General features: G+C 40.0%; 1 protein-coding gene across 4 annotated transcripts in view; it reads right to left on the reverse strand.

Moving 5' to 3' along the window:
- VPS50 (VPS50 subunit of EARP/GARPII complex) overlaps positions 1-21797 on the reverse strand; it is a 177208-nt gene that overhangs the window by 148153 nt on the left and 7258 nt on the right. For 3 of the 4 annotated variants that reach the window (XM_006114479.5, XM_006114480.5, XM_075922363.2), the window contains exons 3-5: positions 7300-7422; positions 6210-6281; positions 272-325 (exon numbers count right to left, since the gene is read on the reverse strand). In XM_006114479.5, the coding sequence (XP_006114541.1) occupies positions 272-325; positions 6210-6281; positions 7300-7422 (249 nt within the window). Of the gene's footprint in view, positions 1-271; positions 326-6209; positions 6282-7299; positions 7423-21311; positions 21373-21797 lie in introns of all 4 variants that reach the window. The other variant, XM_075922362.2, reaches the window with a different exon arrangement.

Below are 21797 nucleotides of genomic sequence, written 5' to 3' on the forward strand. Positions count from 1 at the left end.
TCTGCTGGAATGGAGCCTCACAGCTGGGGGCACTGAGAGGCCAGTATTGACCTCTCGTGGTCTGGCAGACTCGCTGGTTCAGTCCAATATTATTGCCGTAAAATAGCCACAGACTATAAGAATTTAAGACTACACTCTCCCACTGACTACGTGATTTATCCGTATTTGTGCCTGAAAAACAGATCAAACTGAATTACAGTAATATTAGCTAGGGTGATTTAATAATTTACAGAAGGCATTTACAGTAAAATACGTCAGTTCATTATCTTACCTTAACATATGCAGGCTGCTTTTCAAGAATCAAGTCTGCAACCTTTTTAGATACCTTAAAGGGAAAAAAATATTACATGTGAGGTATCTGGGAAGTATCCAATCTCTATAATGAAAGAGCTGGGTTAAGAACACTAAAGAGTTCCTGTAATTCCTAACATTCTTAATCATCCATTGATTAATACATATGTCAGGAAAGAAGTAAACATTCTAAGATAATGACCACACTTTTCCCGCAAGTAAAAACAGATGTATGTTTACAGCTCCATTTGGGAATTAGTGGGTTTTTTCAAATTAACCTTTTAGTCCTTTACCAGCTAAAGAGCACTCTTGAGTAAAAATAGAAAAGATGTGAAGCACAGGAACCTGATATATTCTGTTTTCAGGTTATTAGTGTGCAATTACAAATTAACCACCTACATGGGAGACTGAACAAACTACAAAGGAAGCTTTCCTTTCATACAGATACCATATTCTATATAAATTTATGTTAGCGTTCATAATCATCCTGTGCATGGCAAAAATCAACTTAAGTTTTTCTAATTTTAAATTATGTTTTCCCACTGCTTTGAATTAAATAATAAATTAAGGACTATTATATTTCATTCTGAGAATTACACCTTGTATTGAAATTAAAAAATAAGCATTTTTTCAGTGTACATACCCATAAGAAAGGTTGATCAAAGAAAGCTATTAAATAAGCCAGTAGTACTTTATACAGAAAATCATGGAATAATTCCAGGTTCAAAGCAGTTTTCTTCAAGCAGAGGTTACGGGCATTTAACGAGACAGAGCTCTCGGCACCTGAAATGTGGGAATGATTTTTGTTTCTCTCAAGCACTTCTCTCTAACCCGCCCACTGATAGGAATCTATCTGCTTCTGCCAGAGTCTCCTCTATCAACTCAGCCATCTTCTGTTTGCTGAGGAAAAATGGAGATGAAGGGTTTCTTTATGAGTAACAGGTTGCACACCTGCACTGTTAACCATGAGGTGAAGCTAGAAGCCAGATCAATCAGCATTTCCTATGGCAAACCTCCAGTAGCTATACAACAGAGTCTGGTTAGTTCTCTTTAGTACCATCAACTGGCAATCTAGCCAAGAGTGCGACAGATGCACACAAAAATCAGTCCAACAACCACAATACAGATGTATGCTTCCTTGATTGCTCTCCAGAAGGTATGTCATATGCCAGATTATGTAATTCTCTTTTATGGGATCAGGGAATTTTCAGTTTATTATTTATCTTCTCCCAGTCTCTGTGTCAGAGAGCCCTTGGCAAAGGGTATCCTGTTCTTTGCAAACAAGTCTCACCTCAGACCGGACAAATTAACTAAACCAAAGAAATGTCCTACGGCATATTTAGCCATAAAAAGTTTATTTAAAAGGTAAAGCTTGTCAAGACTCAAACAATACAAAATGTATAGAGGTAATACTTAGGAATATTGTATTTGAGGTAAAAGCTGTGTTATCCAGCTTTATACCACTCAAAGCTCTATACACTTTTTCTAATCTTCACAGAAGGTCCAGTTGCTGCAGGGCCAGCAGGATCCCTACCAGGCTCCACATGGCTCCCAGAAGTGGTGACATGTCTCTACTGCCCCTAGGCGAAGGAATCTCCACAAAGGGTTTGAAGTACATGAGAAATTGTGGGGATAGGGCGGCGGTGGGGAGTGCTAGCTATAAGAGGCATTTGGGTACAGGAGAGGGCTCGGGGCAGGGCACAGGAAGAGTTTCAGGGTGCCCCTCCGATGGCTCCCCACAAGCAGTGACCTATCCCTGCTGCTCCTAGCAGAGGTGCAGCTAAGCAGCTCCGTATGTTGCCTCCACTGACAAGCACCACTTCACATCTCCCATTGGCTACTGTTCGCAGACAATGGAAGCTGTGGAGCTAGTGTTTTTGGTGAGGTAGAGGCAGCGTGCACAGTCGCCTAGTCATGCCTTCATGAGGAACAGCAGACACAGATCACTACTTACAGGGAACCAACCAAAGTGGCAACTGTCTATTCTCTTCAGCTTCATTCTGGTGATGTACTTCCCAAGCTCCTCTGTGCAAGTCCCATCTTTCTTGCCTATCTGGCCTCTCCATCCGCCTACCTTTGCAGACACAGGCACCAGCTATCTCCTTTCATCACTGGTATTCTCCCTGCTCTTCCCCAGACTCCGCCCACCGCATTTCTTCCCCCTTCTCAAGGTTTTTTTATGTATTTATTTACTATTCAAGTTAAATATCTTTGCAGATTCAGCACTTACTTTCATTTGTTCGGTCATATGAAATGCATTCAAATTATCACCATCTGCTCTCTTTTACATAAACATCCCACAAACAATAGCCATACATTCTAGGGTTGTCCATCATCATTTACACAGCCATCCTACAGTCAGCAATACTGAAATTTTTTTTAAAATATTGTCACGTCATCGCTGTTTCTCTAGCAGGGAGCATCCATTCTGTTGTCAGAAGGGAAAGCAAAGCCCCGTCACTCAAATAAACATATCATTTAATGGCTGCTGAGTACCAGTAGCACAATGCATCCTATTTAGGAGGTTAAATATTGTCTCAGTCATCTCAGCTTCTGATCTCAACTAATTTAATTTGTTCATTCGCTAACTAGCATTTTATGCAAGGGCATTTTTCATAATGCACTAGTAGAGCAGAACTAATCTAGCACAACTCTTATTAGCATCCTTTAGAAGCCAGAAACATAATTCCTAACCATGGGACTGACTACAAAGTCAATATAAAGAAATTACAACAAGGTATGGGAAACAAGAAATGATTTCAGTTTTTCAAAAATAGAACTGAATAAATTACTACACTTTTCTGATGAAAACTGACCATATGGCTACATATGGTACTTTGCAAACTAAAATGAAAAGCACACAGATGTGCAGATAAGACCCAACTTCCTGCTGTACAGATTTATGTTACAGACACAGATGATTGCTCAGATTAAGATTGAGATGATACAGACAGTAAAGAAACCTGAGTGTGCTGAAATGCATTTCATGTAATAGAACAATTGCAAGTACATGCTGAATGAGCAAAGATATTTAAGATAAATCACTGAGCTTTGTTCCTTACAAAACCACCACATCAAGTAATTTAAGAAAATGTGGCTACGATTAATTTTACAAAAACACGTACTGAAAGCCAACGAAAATGGATTATTAAGCAATGAGGGGGCTGTGCCCCTTGCTCGCTACACGTGCCAACCTTCCTCTCTCTGGCCGCTACTCACACCAACCCCTCTCTCTCTCTCTGGCCGCTTTCGCTTCGCTGAGAAAGCCTGTTGACGATGACATGATGATATCATGGATGTCCAGTAGCCTAGGCGGGGGAAGGCTTTCCCTTCCCAAATGGCCAGGCATGGGCCTGCCCATACTCTTCCCCCAGAACACCTACTATAGGCATTCTGGGGACAGAGTGCTGCTACCCCCAGCGCCTGCCCTCCCCGATGCTCCAGGGACTAGGGAGGCTGGACCTTTGCGGCCTCTTTTCTCCCCGATGCTCCAAGGGAGGCTGGGACATGTGGGGTTGGGGGAGCAGACCTCCAACCCCACCTACACCCTTGCCCATGGACGATATCATTCTGTCACCCGGCAGGAACATTCTGTCGTCCGGCAGGAAAAAACATTTTTAGATACAGAGAAAGATGTTTTATCACAATCAAGAGGGTATCAGTAATTCACAAGAAAGTCAATAGCATTTGAATCTTTAACATGCATTCCAAAAGGAAAAGCATCCCTACAAATGACTAATACACCTTTAAACTATCATTGTAATTATGTCAACCAGAGATACACATAGGAAATGGATGATGTACATCCACCTTCTTAAAGCATGTATTTATCAGAGGTGCTGTATGAAATGACCTAATTCTGGATCAGTAGTTAAAATGTAACCTGTGCGTGACAATATTTTTTGAATTTTACACATAAAAAATGAGATGCAGAATTCTGTGGTGCTGATTTACATAAAATGTGCTAATGTGTCCTTAACACTATTCATTTAATTTTTAAATGGCTTGACCCATGACCAGTATTGACTTGTATCCCACAGAACCTTTAAAACAAAGAAATATAACATTGATAACAATCACCCAGGTCTCCTTCTGCAAAAGAACCCCACTAATTTCTTGCACCATACATCAAATAGTTACTGTCTCAACAGGACCTACAAGTAGAAAGACTACCTTGCCTAAACGATAACATCCTCCTACTCAAGGAAGAAATTTAAAACAGATTAAGGAAGCTATAAAAAAGAGACTATCTTGGGAAAACAACAGCATGAAAAGATATTTCTGTTCATTAATAAAGACTCTGGTTCACAACCCTTTACATATTTTTAATTTGCTATTTGTTTTTCCTTTATGTATGCACTGTGATCGAGAAATCTTTTCACTCCTTTGGAGTGGACAGTCAGCATTTGGCAGATAAAGACATAACTGGCTCCCTCTCCATCAAGTCATTTCTTTGTCCTGAATGTGTTCCCTAGCCCAGCAGTTCCCAACTGCTGGTCCATAAACTGCTGGCTGCCAGGCCATAGCAGCTGCCAGAGCTGACGCCGGCTGTTCGTGCAGCTCAGCTCCGGCAGTCAGAAGGCTGATTTTGCCTGGTAGCGGCACTAGGGCTGAGGCAACAGAAGGACAATAAGCCTCCCTCCCCGCTTTCCCTCCAGATATTGGCATGGGCTGTAGGGGTCTGAGGTAAATGGTCAAAAGGCACAGGATATAAAGGTGAGGGTCAAAGGGAATTAGGCACTGGGGAGCAAGGGGGTAGGTTGGGAGTAGGCAGACAGGTAACATTTTATTTGCATATTTGTATAATGAATATGCAAATAAAATGTTACCAGTCCGCCAAAAGTTTGTGAACGAGTTTGCCGGCCCACGATATAAAAAAAAAAAAAAAGATTGAGAACCACAGCTCTAGCAGATGTCTATGTCATCATCAGATGCCCACTACAAAACATTTTTTCTGGGTGAAGAGAAAAAGGCCCCAATTCCTTTGGAATCTCTCATTTTTCCTTCTCTTGAAGATGACAAACATCTACCAGAACTTTTCAGTCTTAACAGACTGATGATACCTGCAGAACTTCAAAAGCCAAGCTCTAGGAAAAGAAGTCTTGGAGACACACAAGTTTCAAGGACTGAAGCTTTTTTTGCAGTGTGAAGGGTTTCACTAAAGGCAACACTAATAAATACCAAAAGTTACAGGAAGTTAATGCTTGACCTAATTATACATATTTAAAGATTAATAAACCAGTAATTAACAGTTCATAGGAAATCTATTCTAGAAAGCATATAATGTATTGCAAGAAAACATTAACAAGTACCCCTTTGGATAACCAAAGGGAAATATCCCAAAGCAATGGCTGCACTGATTTTTCCCCCATAATCATGAAAAGGCGGCTACTACCAATTCTTTTATTTTGTTCCATGACAATACACACTAGGGAATAACAGACTTGGTGAGATAAAAATACAGCAAACCATCCACTGCAAATATAAACATTAACAAGATAGCTGTGCAGTTACACGATATATTTACACTTTATTTAAGCTGTTTTACATTGACAAAAGTTCCTCAAAAGAACAAAAAGTTAAAGCAGTTACAGAGCTGAGAACAACAAACATTTCCTTGTCTTTCAATGTACTGGTAGACTGAAACATAGCCAGTAAGGAAACCAATGCTGCTAAAGGAAAAGGTAATTAATATTAGACCAAGCTGAGTATCGTATTTTACTTATCTTGATTTTCTACCACAAAACAACATCACTTAATGCTAACTTAACTGAGTTAATACTTTTTAAGTAGCCAAGATTATTTTCAGTCCCATATCAGGATATTCTTAATAACTACAGGGAGACCTCCTTGAGCTCTCAATACTACAGTGGCAACAAGTTGTATACACTAACATTGGAAGAAATCATTTTACTTACAGCAGCTTGTTGTTGCTTTAATTTGTCTCTATATTCTTCCATTTCTTGAAGGCTAAGTACTGGAGGAAGCTTCTACATGCAGAAGACAAAATGAAAACCAATGAAAAATAAATGTAGACAAAGTGGACAATTAATAATAAATAATTATGATAACTAAAAATTACATGCATTTAGGAAACAATGTTATGCTTTCACAAACTAATCTGCATTTAAAATAAGATAATGATAAACAGTCAAATAAAAAGTCAGAGTTACATTATGGTAAGTATCCAATAACCGATAATCAAAATCTCAAAAAAGCTTTCTCTTGCATTCAACAAATTATGTGCACACACACCACAGAATCAATTCATAACATACTGTGACTTTTTACTACCAAAATAAAACCAAAAATACAGTTTTCTGCCATGTCTAATTAATTTCTCAGTTTGGATTATTTTGTCCATTTCATAAATAATTTAATCTCTGAATTATTTGATAGCATGATGGTAGGGGTGTAAGCAACTAATCGACTAGCTGACTATCCAATAAGCAAAAGCTTATTGGATAGTCAACACACTAGTGGATTAGTCGCTTCCCTCCCCTTGCTGCCTCTATGGGAAAGAGGTAGCAAAGGGCAGGAGGGGATGCTGGGGGGAGTCAGCTTAAATGTTGGTTCCCCCCAGCTCCAGCTCTGTGGGAAGGGGAAGGGGCGCAGCAGCAGCATTCTACCTTTGAAATGTACAAGAGCCCCCACTGGGGCTCTTGCTACATTTCAAAGCGCAAGTGCCCTCAACAACTAATCAAATAGTCAATGGAAATTCCATCGACTATTCAATTACTCCAATTTTAACATCCCTACATGATGGGCCTAATTCTAAACCCACCGAATTCAACTGGAAGACTCCCATTGATGTCAATAGGGTTTGGATTCGGCCCTACACAACCACAGTATGACAGAAAATTCTTAATTCTATGTTAAGGCAAAAAAAAAGTCACACAAATATTAAAGTCAAGATGAAAGCGTGAACAATGACTAAAATAAATGTTATAGATGGAATGTCTTTTAGAATGCTGACTTTTTTGGCGGGGGGGGGGGGGAACTTCTTACCTCCAACTCATACTTCACAATATCAAAGGAATCACTGGAAAAATACACTTCTTCAATGCTGTTAATTATTTCTTGCTGTGCCTGAGGATCAGTTGGTTGTTCCCGGAGTTCTCTCAGTTCCTCCTTAACAAAAATATTGGTTTTAGTAAATGTCACTACATAGAAGGAACATTGCACTCAAGACAATCTGCCTTTCACAGCCATTTGTACAAGTGCGAGCACCCTGTGTACAAAACAGAAACATCTGTATTTTTCAGTCTGTTCCAAATATTAGAAATAGGAGACAAACCAAATAGCAGAACTCATACTACTGTGAATTGCTTAGTTATCACTGTACTGATATACATTTCATCCATGAAACATGGTACAAATGTTTATGGGATCATGTCTTTCCCTGGGTATTTACAACATTTAAGAAACACTCAAAAAAAAAAAAGATTGGGGGCCTATCTTTCAAAAGTGCTAAGCACTCACCACTTCAACTGAAGTCACAACGAACCACAAGTGTTTGGTACTGCTTCAAATCATGTCAAAGCGGATGGGTTTAAAGGCAAAGTTAGCAAGCAGAGTATAAGTGACAGACTTTCTCGGTTAAAAATATTGTGATGATTTGTTATGTTCCTGAACAAATCAGAACAAGTACAGTGCAGCAGTCTATTTCCATTAACTAAATTGTTTTAGAATATTTCAAACTAAATAGAGAGCTTTGCCCTCAGCCATATTAGGTTTTTCGTAGTTTAAATAAGCTGAAAAAATATTTGCATAACATTCACATTGTGCTAATTTCTTAATAAAAAAAAAAAAAGACAGGAATTTTTAGTCATGACCTTGAAGCAAGTTACAACACATACTATAAAGCCAGTAAAATGAGGACATAAATCAGCAACCTATCTACTATAATCAGTCAAGACAGCAACATATCTATTAGATAGCAAAGAACCATACCACATAATACCAATTCCACTGGACCCTGCTAATGTCAGCCAATATCTTAATGGTTAGTAACTAAGATAGACAGATCTTAAAAAAAAAAAAAATCTAACTTCTATCACAAAGATGAATTGCCCCTAACTCTCAGGCAATTAGATACTTATGTTTCTGATTTAGTTGACATATAAAAAAAAAAAATCAGAGGACTTAGAAAATCTGAAATGTGCTGCCACCTTCTAAACAATTTTACCACATTCAAGTCAGGTTAGCAGGGATAAGGATAGCAAGTTCAACCTCAAGTGATGATATGGTAAGCAAAGTCCAAGTGAACATTTGAGGTAAAATGGTATTTTGCTATCCCTTCACAAAGTATACATTTTCAATGCCACTGCTCATTGGTAAAAAAAGGTACACGTGCGCGCACACACAATGAAGTTGCAGTGTTGTGTTCCATCCAGAACTTATAGGACCTCAGCAAGTGAATATGACGAATACAATTTTAGGCAACCTGGCATTGGTATCCTGCTGACATGAATCTGGTACCATCAGAGCATCAGTCCAGTCCGATTTTATAAGTACAGGTTGATCCTCTCTAATTCAGCATCCTTGGGACCTGACTGGTACCAAACCAGAGAATTTCCCAGACCATGGGAGGTCAATATTGTCTAGCAACATTACTAACACTTCCACTGCTTTTAAAAGACATTTAGGGATAAATTAGAACTAAACAACACAGAACACTGAGAGCTACTACTGGTGGCTGCAAACAAACTTTACCACAGGAAACCTGGTCGCATTCATGATAAGCGGGCGGGCATCCAGATAACTAAAATCATGCTGGCCCACAGATGTTGCCGGACCAGAAAGTGCTGGACTAGCAAGATTCAACCAGTAAAGTTAGAAAAGCCTTAAGGAAAGAACACACTATTTTGCCTCCAACTGATGACCGTATGACTGCCCAAATCTACCAAGTATTTTCACTTGCAATAGTTCCACTCTGCGGAAGCTAAATGAAAACCTTGTTTGTCTCCACAACAACCAAAGATCAGGAATTTAAATGATCTCTGTGAAGCAGTTCAGCCTTGGAATAAGACAACTCATCTCCATGCCATGCATTTTATTTGCAATAGATTGTTTGTGTACCAATGGGAGCAACGAGGAAGACAGACAGCACTTAGAGTAGGGATGGCGAATCTATGGCCTGCGGGCCAGATCCAGCCTGCAGGCTTTGCCGAGTGGGGGTTGGAGGAGTGGAGGAAGGAAGCAGCTCTACACCCTGCCATTCCCCCTCCCCTTCTGGCTGGGGGAACAGCAGCACAAGGAAGTTCTGTCCCTGCACTCATTTGAAAGCTCCACCCCATCACTCCTGCTGGTCAGGAATCACAGCTAATGAGAGCCGTGGGAGAGGGGCAGTGCCTGCAAGTACAGGATAGTATGGAGCAATCTGTTCCTCCTCCAGAAGCTGCAAGAGACAAGCACCTAAATCCCCTGTCCCTTCCTGCCTAGACCCCCCCCCACCTCAGCCTGCTCCTGCACCCGACCTCCCGTGACGACTAAGTTGCAGTGTTGTTCAATCTAGCACACGTACGGTCTCAGCAAGTGAATGTGACTAAAATTCAATTTTAGACAACTTTGCAATGGTTCTCTCCAGACCCCCCCACACTCAGCCCACTCCCGCACCCTACCACCTGCCCATACCTTACACCCCAACTCCCAGTCCACTCCCCAGCAGTCCTTTCCTTCACACTAAACCTGATTTTTGCCCCCCCATCCCAGCCCGATTTAGAAGGTATTTTGCTAATAATAATAATAATAGGATTTGTCTATCATCCCTAGCAGGTCGCCCACAGAATAGTCTCTACTTGGCTCTCAGTAATAAGAAAACGGTGGGAGTTTAACTTTTTATTCAGGCAAAGTTACAATAAAACATTAACATATTCCATTGTACATTACATTATTATTATTTATGTAAGGTTGGGTTAATATTCAAAGAACCTGGCTAGAAAAATGCTTTTCTATCTACCATTTTATTTTGGTGAGTAGCGTCCGACCAAGCCTTTACGACTTCAGACATCTACATACCATCAACCCCAAGAAAAGTAGGCTCATGTAATGCAATATTTACTAAATACAATGATCCCCTGTCATCTTTGGTGTAAATCCAAATTCTGTGCAACTGCTATACAAATTATCCATTTGTCCCATGATCAAATGACAGTGCAAGTTACTTGTGAGTGTTGAGTTTTCCAATGCATCTGAAATCTCGAATGGAATGAAGTAAAGCTGCATACTTGCTCCAGAGCTTTTCAACATGTTCTTTGCTTGTGTTCTTAGCCATGCAACAAGGGACTTGGGGCAGGAGATATACATGCATTACTGATTTGATAGCTTCCTCATTAAAGACTCAGTGCTAAGACCAAGACATTGGCGAGGCTTCTCGTCAAGGCATTTTTTGAAATGACTGTCTTGATGGCTCATACACAAGATGACCTTCAAGCTATTGATGGATTTTCTGAAGCATCCCAGTTCTTTAGCCTCACCATAAATTTCAGGAAGACAGAGGTCTTATTTCACCAGCACTTTACCTCAGTGCTCAAGTGCCAGCTAACTTCATCTAAGGCACACAGTTGAAAAATGTGAATCTGTTCAATTATTTGGGCAGTAGCATTTCAAGTAATGGATCCCTTAATGAGGAATTTCTTCCAGAATTAGTAAAGCCAGCCAACCTTTGCAAACTTTGAACAAAAATTTCTTATCCAACACAATATCCATTTCTCCATGCAGTTACAGAGGGTGAATCAGACCTGGTGTATTGCAATACATATACCTTCTAGAATAGATTTCACTAAATTGAAGATCTACAGTGCAATGGCTCTAAAATCACCCCTGTTGGATCCGAGATGTTGACTCTGTACAGATGCCACATTAAACAACTTAAGCAATTTCACATGTGCTCCATGCACTCAATAACGAACATTCACTGTCAGGACAGAGTGACCAATATTAAGGTCCCTGAGAGACCAAACACAAATAGCACCGAGGAAATGTTATTGATAACATAACTTAGGTGGACTGGGAATATCATCAGAATGAAAGACCACTGTCCCCCAAAACAGATCCTGTATGAGAAGCTAAATCAGAGCAAAAGAAAGAAGGATTGTCTGTACTAAGGATGTTAAATTGCAATTATCTGGCTAATAGTGTAGTCAATACAATTTGTATCCACTACACAATTAGTCGATAAGGGGGCCCTTCGCAGGGCCACAGTGAGAGTCAGCTGGAGCCAGGACTGAGCAGTCCCAGCTCGCGCCATCTCTGGACCGCTGCAGCTCTGAATTTTAAAAGTAGTAACAGCCACCGGACTCTGACTACATTTAAAATGCAGAGGCGCAGCAGCCCAGTGAACAAGGGCTGCTGCAAGACGGCACCAGACCCCTTCCGCAATGGGGCTCTGCTCCTTGCTAGGACCCCCCCCCCCCAGGACAAAAGCTGCTGTTGGAGCAGCCACCCAATCTCCCCTCCCCCGTTGCTGTTGATAGAGGCAGGGGGGCAGGCAGCACTGTGGAGAAGATGCTGGGGGGAGACCAAATTTTCAGCCAGCTCCCCCCAACACCGGCTCCTGTTCCCCCTACCCTTGCTGCCTCTCTATGAGAGGCAGCAAGGGGACGGAGCGAGTAGTCAAGAACTCCATTCAACTACCAGTCAAATAGTTGAGTACTCACTTCCATCCCTAGTCTGTATAAGCACTTCAAAGATAACCAGAAGAGCAGTCTCCAGTAGGCTGGCAGCAATCCCAAAGAACTTGAGCAAACGGCTCAGAACAGAAACAAAGCAGGACAAACCAGGCTCCATGTGAAAGGCGTCACAGAGCTGCACCATCATAGATCCAGGACTTCCCATGCCCTCACTGCAGCTGACTCCGTGCATCAAGATTCAGACTATGTCACATGAGTAGCCATATATGAGAACTGTGACAATTATTGTCCATTGCTGATTATTATGATAATATAAACCAAATTCTATGACGTTACAGAGGATGACTCTGACCTGAGTAAATTTTACTTAGAAAGGGCGATCTTAACCTCAAATGTCAAGAAACTACACTAATTCTCACTAGTTAATTTTGCCTTATATCGCTGTAACAGTAGCTAGGAGGACTGGAGCTGACTTGCAATTTGACTCAAGCTATGCTCAGACAGTAAATCAAAGATTCCATAAGAGGTTTCCTCCTTTAATCCAACAAAGGCTTTAATATTTGGGGGGTTTTTTCCTGAGGAGAGGAAGACAATTTTTTTCCTACTTGTTTACTGGGAGAGAGGGAATTTTTCTGCAACACAAATAACTCTCCTCCTCCCCCCCGCCCAAAAAAAATCCCTAAAAGAAAAGAATCATCTTGGCTCATCCATCAGCATGCAACTTTCCAGCTTGTAAATTTAGGACTAGACAGTCTAACCACTAGTGTATTATTTGGTCAACCCAACCCTCATAATTAACATTTATAACAGCTGTGACATTTAAATGCTTTGCTTTATAAAAGAAATTGACCGTGTCAAAAACTATGTCTGACTTCTTTACGTGAAAAGAACAAATTTGAAATCAACACATTTTCCTCAGTCAGCCAGGAGGTCTAAGAGTAGCACGCACTGGCATTTAAGATATCAAAATTAATGAGTCATTCAATCCTTTACTCCTCAGGGCAGTAGGGGTTGGACATATCTCTCTCTCTCATGGAAAGTTTCTTCTACGGCTTCCACTAATTGCACAGGTCATAGAATGTGCTAAACATCCTCTGGGCTAATTGAAATGGATACTCAGTTAGCAGTGGGGAACCCTGCCCCAGATGTGGTTCTTGTAGAGGGGTAAAAGACAAACATTGCTCAGAAGGAAGGAGTAACAGGATTGCCTTTCACAAAAATTTAAACTAATACCCTGGTCAAGGCTCCATAGCATAGCAACACTTCACAAGTGGAGTTGCCATTATGTATTGACTCAATACATCTGCTGAATGTGCCAGACCAAAATGCCCAACTTTACAGTCCACCCCAATTGGCTCACAATCCTCTGACACAGTAGGTTGGTTACATAACCACAATTAACCAGCAGAGGGCCTAAGTCTTTGTTCCATGGGACAGAAATGTCCAATTTTAGGCCGTAAATCTGACCCAGGATTTTTCTTTTACCAGTGGTTGTGTTTTACAGACATTTAAATCCCCTTAAGTACCTAAAAATCACTGCAAAATGCAAACAAAATTTCTACAAAGAGAATACCAATGATAAATATAATAGAGAGTATGGGAAGATAAAATGTCTTTATGGATTTAATAGGCAACATTACATTCAAAAATCATGTAAATTCATACTTTACATCAAAACAAGAGAGACCCAAAAAAACAACCCACTGAACATAAAAATGTCCACACTGGATCAAACCAATGGTCCACCTAGCCCAATATTCTGTCTTCCAACAATGATCAACTGGCTTTGGCTCTGCCTTCTCATACCTCAGAAGAGACTCTTTATTCAAGAGACATGGTATTTGGAAGTAGATTAATGAATGGCCTATCTAGGGCTCCCTCTCTCAGAACACTGCAGCAAGAGGTCAAGCAGCGAAAGTGCAGGCTAACACATTTAAAATGGATACAAATATTTTACACCCAAAAAAACTGCTATTCTAGAAGAACAGAAAAAGCAAAGGGGGTAACACAGAAGAGCATGAAGTCAGTGTCCCATCTGTACCAACACTTTTCACAATGGAAGAAAAATAAACCAATAGTATTTGCTTTCCCTAGTATTTTGAAAAGTAATGGGATTTCAAGCTGTTTGAGTTCAAGAGACTTAATAGTGCGTCTGGTGAGACATACTGCTCAAAAGTTAACGTAATAAAACAGAAGGATGCATGCTTATATGAAATAGGTTATATCACTGTGTGCAGTAATTTTTTCATCATCTTATTTCCAAAAGTAAACAGAGAGTCTCTTTGAAATGTTCTTGTTACTTCTGTCAATCCCAGCTGTTATGACTGACTATGTTTAGGTGCCATCTGGTGGAAAACCTGAGAAACTGTAGTTCAAAAGGGTATTTTGCTTTTAGTATAAATTGACTTACAAAAGTTTGGTTCAGGGACAATCTTCACAAGCCCTACTCTTCACCCATATTCTTAGTGGGCTTGGTGGATTCATGATAATGTTCAGGAATCTACTCAAGACCACAGTGACTGAAGAACAGACATTTTGGTGGTCTGATATAAGACATGGTCATCAGTGGACAGCAATCTTAATATACAAGTAAGTATACACTGACAGTGGAGCAGTAGGAGAGAGAGATATTTAATTGACTGGATGGCATAATGGATTGGTAATTGGATATTAGTAGCTAGAATCCAGCCCATTAAAAAAAATGTTTTATTTTCTAACAGCACCATACAAAAATTTACAGTCAAAAGTTGTTACCATTTTACAACTTTTTAACGGCCTACATGAGCTGACTTTTAGTCTCAATCTCATTCCTAGTGAACCCGTACACATACCCTCATACACCACTATCCAGTCTGGCATACCTGTTGGCTCTCTCAGGGTATGTCTACTCTAGCACCCTAGTTCGAACTAGAGAGGCTAATGAGGGCAACTGAAATTGCACTTGAAATGCGGGATTTAAATATCCCGCGCTTCATTAGCATGTTCCCGGCCGGTCGCCATTTTGGAAATTGACTAGCCCGGAAGACCTGCCCGCGTCTACACACGGCAGAGAAGGGCGATTCCGAAATAAACCCCTTACTTCGAATTACCAGTTAAACCTCAAAGAATCTGGGCTAGTCAATTTCTAAAACAGCGACCGGCCAGGAACACGCTAATGAAGTGTGGGATATTTCAATCCCGTGCTTCATTTGCAATTTTGGTCGCCCTCATTAGCCTCCCTAGTTCGAACTAGGGGGCTAGTGTAGACATACCCTCAGTGAAGTGGCAAAAACTGAATGAGCACAACAACCTCTCACCAATAGAAGGAGGTCTGTCCAAGGTCTGGTTTAAGGTACTTTGATATGGATGTGCCTATTCTCTTATAGTACTGGTCCTGGGGGTAACTGAAGGACTTCACCTCGTCAGCTTTGACAATCCAGCATTAAATTAATGCACATTTAAACACACGTGCACAGACACAAACGAAGCTCTCTGCCTCTAGAGAAGCAAGCAGTATAGGGGTGACTTTCACTCACCTTATCAATCAGTTGTGGAATAAATGTGCACGTTAAAGGGAGATTGCCTGTATGTAGCTGCTGTATACAGAAGAGAGGACAGGAATGTTCTGGGATTTTAAAAGGCTATTTAAAAACAAACACTTTGATCAGTCCCAATTTCTGAGCTCATCTAAAAGGTTTTCATTACCTGAAGAGACAGGTGAAACAGTCAGGTGTATCAAAGAACAAAATACATTTAGAGGCACATGGCTCGCTACCCTCACAACACACACACTTTTATTTTAAAGGCATCTACTCTAAACTGATGCCTTAATGTCCTCTGGAAAAAAATCAGTTCCTAACAAGCTCCTAGATAAATCACAGCTATGTATCAGGACCCAGATTCCTGTTATAAGCTAGTTTAAAACTCAATGTATTGTAAAATATCACCCATCAGGAACTGATGGCTCATTTAAAAAAATTTTAAAATGGAAACCAGAATAGATTAATCTGTCCTCTGGGTCACTACAAGTAAAATCATCTAACTTCACAGAATCATAGAATTCTAGAACGGAAGGAACCTTGAGAGATCATCAAATCCAGTCCCCTGCCCTCACAGCAGGACCAAGCACCATCTAGATCAGGGTGGGCAATAATTTTTGGTGGGGGGGCCCTCTCCAAGATTTTGGAAAGTGGTCAAAGGTCGCGCTTTTCTGTGAAGAAGGTGCAGGGTCTAGAATGGTGCATAAGGGCGCATGTGTTAAGTGGCTGGGGTGCAGGAGATGGACGTGACCTCTGAGAGGGAGTCTGGGTGAAGGACGGGGTTGTGACCTGGGTCAGGGGATTAGGGTGTAGAGTCAGTGAGGGGTATGTGTGCAGGAAAGGATTCTGGCCTGGGGGAGGGGTGTAGGATGCAGTATTGGGTCTGGGAGGGAGTTGTGACCTGGGGCAGAGGGGAGCAGAGGGTTTGCATGGTAACCTGGGGGAGGGAGTTGGGGCACAGATGCCAGAGGCAGATTCTGGCTAGAGGCACTTACCTAAGCGACTTCCAGCCAGCAGCCCTGCAGCACCAGCAAAGCAGGCTGTGCTTCCTGCCTGCTGCAGCCCCAGATTGCTTAAAATTGCAGGCTGTTCCCTCCATGTAGCTCTCAGCTCCGAAACGGGGAAGGGCTTGTGCTGCCTTCCTCCCCCTTCCACACACACCCATCCCACAGGCCAATCTCTCAGCTCCTATTGACTAGTTGTTTCCAACCAACAGAAGTTGAGGACTGGCCCGGAGGTCGTGCAAAGAAATGAAGCCTCCCCCTCGCTCTAGAGTACAGAGCCACACGGAACGGTCTTGCACTTAAATCAGACTGCTATGGGACTGAGGGTCCCAACAGGGTCTCCATAGGCTGAATCCAGTGTCTTGGCTGGCCGGATTCAGCCCACAAGAGGTAACTTGCCCACCCCTGACAGATGTCTATCTAACCTGCTCTTAAATATCTCCAGGGATTCCACAACTTCCCTGGGCATTTATTCCAGTGTTTAACCACCCTGACAGTTAGGAAGTTTTTCCTAATTTTCCTAATGTCGAACCTAAACCTCTTTTGCTGCAATTTAAGCTCATTGCTTCTTGTCTTATCAGATGCCAAGGACAAGAATTTTTCTCCCTCCATCTTGTAACACCCTTTTAGATACTTGAAAACTGCTATCATGCAGTTTAACTGATGTAACTTGTCACCTAAATGTTTAACTCAGTTTTGTTTGTGTCTCTCACCATTGTATGTACAAAACATGTTGTTCATACACCCTTAAACTACTAATAAACCTCACCATACACTAGGACTACAAATACGCTATCATAGCTCCATGCTCTACTGATTCTCAGTAACTAAAGCCACTAAGGGCTAACTCAACCCCTTACCACTGACAGGAGAGGATGTCTGTGCACAAAATTTTAAGGTTTGTTTCTTAAGATTCGATATTCCCAACCCCTTCAGTTTATGAACTTTTTCAGATCTTGTCTACTGTATATATGAGATATCCAACCAGTGTTCCAGATTTATCAACTTAATATCCCTAATATTTCCATGGTTAACACTCTCAGGCATTTTCATATCAAAAATGTTTTCCTTCTCCAGCCCCACTTACAGGACATTTTTAAAAGAAAAATCAATAATACAAGTATTTTAATGAAAGATCTCATGTAAATTCATCAATCCCAACATTCATTCAGAACAGATGTACCATAAGGAAATTGGGGACAGAGTGAGTCAAACAGAGAATACTACATTGCTAAAGCAGAATAAATACATAAAGGAACAGAAAGAATAATTAGCATGTTATTAAAGTGTGTGTGTGTTCAAATGCATCTACTTCCCCCAGGATGAAAAGATTCACCTAGGTTAATAGGCATTCTTTAAAGTGAGGAATTCAGGAGGCAGTAGGCTGACATTTTTAGTTAAGATGTCTGTTTATGGTCTGGTATATTTTTGGAAATTTTCACAGCGGGACAGCCAATCTAGAAAATAAGTTCACATCACTTGTGCTGCCAGTATACTATTTCTCTTATCAAACTGTCTGAAAAATTAACCACATGTTCATAGTAGGGACACTGTACCCTGCCAGTTTTAATAGTGTATACATCCTTGCAAGTTAACACTGCTGTCACTGCAATCACCAAAATACATCGAACAATGGAAGGAGATAAACCAGTGGAGACTACCTTGTAGAAATAGTAGCGGTCCCGAAGTTGTGTATTTTTAAATAGATCATTACATGGTCAAATACTGGGCTTGTCTCTACACACTTCCTGCATCCCTTGCCTTTCTGAGTCTTTTGTTTGCAAATGGCAGGCTATCCATATGGAATCACTTCAATTACATTTCAGAAGATTCCGAGGTAAGAGGGTTGTTTCAGGTGGCTCACCCAGCTATTTACTAATGTCCCACTCAAAAGTGGTTGGACCGTATTACAGAGAAGGGGAACAAAAATGATCAAGGACATGGAAAAGCTTCCATATGTAGAGAGATTAACGGGACTGGGACTTTACAGCTTGGAAAAGAGACAACTAAGGGTGGATATTATAGAGGCCTATAAAATCATGACAGGTATGGAGAAATAAGGGTCACCCAATTAAACACAAGAACGAGGGGGTCATCCAATTAAATTAATGGGCAGCAGATTTAAAGCAAACAAAAAAGGAAGTATTTCTTCACACAACACACAGCCAACCTGTGGAACTCTTTGTCATAGGATATTGTGAAGGCCAAGCTAGTTTAAAAAAAAAAAAAAAAAGAACAAGATAAATTCATGGAGGATAGGTCCATCAATAGCTATTACCCAGGATGGGCAGGGATGCAAAACCAAAACCTGATGATTGCATGCCAGTTACATCTAACGAGCACAGTGATATTGCACCTTTAGGGGCCATCAGCACTATTGGCAGGTATATTCTCCATGCCTGATCAACTCCATTTTCAATCTGATGGTAAGACATGCAGTAGGGATGTTAAAAATGCATTTAATTAAGTAAACATGTAACCACTGAAAATTTGGATATATGGAGTTACAAACTAACATCAATAGTTATCATACAACGAAACCCAACCTTTCTTTAGGAAAATAACCAAAAGTACAAAGTGAAAATAGGATTCAAAATCAAAGTCTCCTGCTTTAGTGATTTAAATCAATGATTTATAACAATACAGCCTAGGATCATCTGTAAACAGAACACGTTCCTTCCTGTGATTCATAAAGATACCATGCTCTTCCAGTTGCGGCATCTTCTGATGTCATTAAATCGTTTTTTTAAAATTGGAGCCAGTACCAATATTTGTTTTAGCTCAATTTAGAGGTATACATACTGAATACCAAAGTATTCTAATATAATAAGAGCAATACCATACTCTTGGGTTTTATTTGGGTGGGAAATTTTGTTACTCCAGATAGCCACATTTTGGGCAAGTACATTATATTAAAGCATGCCAGGAGGGAATAGTTATAAGCTTTGCAAGATCTCCTTGGAATTTTTCCTTCTGTTTTAAGAAAAAAAAGTAATGTATTAGTGTGCCCATAATCTATTTTTCTTTATCTGCTGGTAAATACAGTTCATGTTTCTGTAAAATTTTGTGTATCATTATCAAATATTATTAAGAGATTTAGCTTATTTTCAGGCAGCTACTTGAGCCTACATTTATATCATAATCAAACCAAACACGTGCATATGCCAAGAGATATAAACAGCCAGACAGGAACTCAGACAAAAAATAATAATCCAAAACTTTGACCATTTGAACTTATTTTTACTGATAATTACTTTCCGTTATTGTCATTCATATCAAGATAGACTTCATCTTTTAAGGCAAAAGCAATCCTGGCACCCCAAACAGGAAAACAGAATTTGTTTCCAGCAGAGAAGGAATGTCAGCTGCATGTCTCATTCCATCTGGGGTGGGATGGAATTCTATATCTTTTTGTTATGACAAGTATAAAGTCTTTCCTTAAAACCAAAAATATGAACCCATAAAGCCATTACACTAGACTTCTTAGAAACCCTACCCCCACAAATTGAGCCAGATATAGTACAGCTAGTCAATTCAAATTTTAATTTGTTTCTAATTTATCTCACAACCTCAATAAAGCCTCATACACGATTTTGGTAGGAAAGAATCACAGCAATCTATTTAAGCTATTTTGTATGTATCAGTGACTTAATATATACCTATAACAAGTCATTAAGAAAGTCACTCACCTAAAGACATTTTAAAAAGCTTTTGTTGGGACATTTCCAGAGTTTTACACTAGCAACATAGGAAAGATTAGCAACTTTATTTTCAGAGGTGTAGCACATCCACAATCATTATGACTTCATTAGGGAAGTATCAGAGGGGTAGCTGTGTTAGTCTGAATCTGCAAAAGTGGCGAGGAGTCCTGTGGCACCTTATAGACTAACTGAAGTGTAGGAGCATAAGCTTTCGTGGGCAAAGATCCACTTCATCACATGCATTTGACGAAGTGGGTCTTTGCCCACGAAAGCTTATGCTCCTACATTTCAGTTAGTCTATAAGGTTCCCATTAGGGAAGTTGCAGATGCTTAGCATCTCCACAAAAAAAAGTCACACATCTTTAACAATAATTGAAATGAAGTCCACTAGTTAATTTGAGTGCAGAATTTCCATCCAGTTGCAGAATTAAGCCCCAAACAGTATGATAGTGTATGATTGCCACACATTTCTTACTACACTAAAATGCCTGAGTTAAAACACTTCATAATGGCTTGTTTTGTTTGCCATTGTGAATGTTTCAAGATTTAACTACCATATTGAAGTAGAACAGCCAGATATTGCGTGCAACAAAAAAAAAACCAAGATAACAGTTACTGTAAGGTTACTTTTAACTGAAAATACTGACGTGGCAGAAGAGATTACTTTAAATTTGTCACCTAGAAACCATAACTCAGTGGGTCACAGGAATTTGTATAAATGAAATTGGATCATGGAGGTGAGAGAGTACTTCTGATGTCATTGGAATTTAATGTACATATTCCTTGGAGTTAATGCATGCATACCACCAGTACATGCATTATGTATCAGTTCAGATGTTATGAAAAGACACTTTGATATTTTAAATATTTTAATTTTACAGGATTGATTTTTCTGATTTCCTTCAGTACATGCAGTGTATTATAAAGCTACTTTTATGAATGTTCAGAATCAGTATTTATTTTTTAAATTACAAAATAAGGTAATTTCAGAAGCTAAAGACAATAATTTTTATAACTCATAGGTTAAAAGCCAAAATGACAAATAATTACATCATTTACTACAGATCATGCCAGGTTCAAGGACATTAGTAAAATCAATGGGGCAATGGACACAGCAAATCTTGCAGCTAACAACTGGAAGACATATTGAGAATTAAGCCCCACCTTTCAGTATGACTGTCAAGACAGCAGCATGTTTTCTCTATTGATCAGCAACTGACATTACCTAAGCAGTAAAACACAGCAATTTGCTTTTCTGGGATTATTATAAACATATATTAGTTGTGAAGCATAAAATAGAAAGCAATGTAATTGTTGACATAACTGCAAAAATATTATGATTAAAAATGTCCAATTATGAGTAATGATAACAAACCAATAGAGAGGCTGAAAACAGAGGACAGAAATGGCCACTGTACCTTCCAGGAGGGTATGGCTTTTGTAAATTTTAGTGTCATAGGAAGATCAATTTGGATTAAGAACAGAAACAATATGAGAATTGTTGAGTTCCATGAAGGTTCATCTTAATTTTGACTCAATTCACATTCTTATCCCCAGTATATTAGTCCTTTTCCAGAATTTACTCATCTTGTGGGGGGAAAATCCAACACAAACATGTCCCAAAAATGGGATTGTAGACAACTTTTGTTT

This window comes from Pelodiscus sinensis, chromosome 2 (assembly GCF_052426305.1).
Source record: "Pelodiscus sinensis isolate ZL-2025 chromosome 2, ASM5242630v1, whole genome shotgun sequence".
NCBI lineage: Eukaryota > Metazoa > Chordata > Testudines > Trionychidae > Pelodiscus > Pelodiscus sinensis.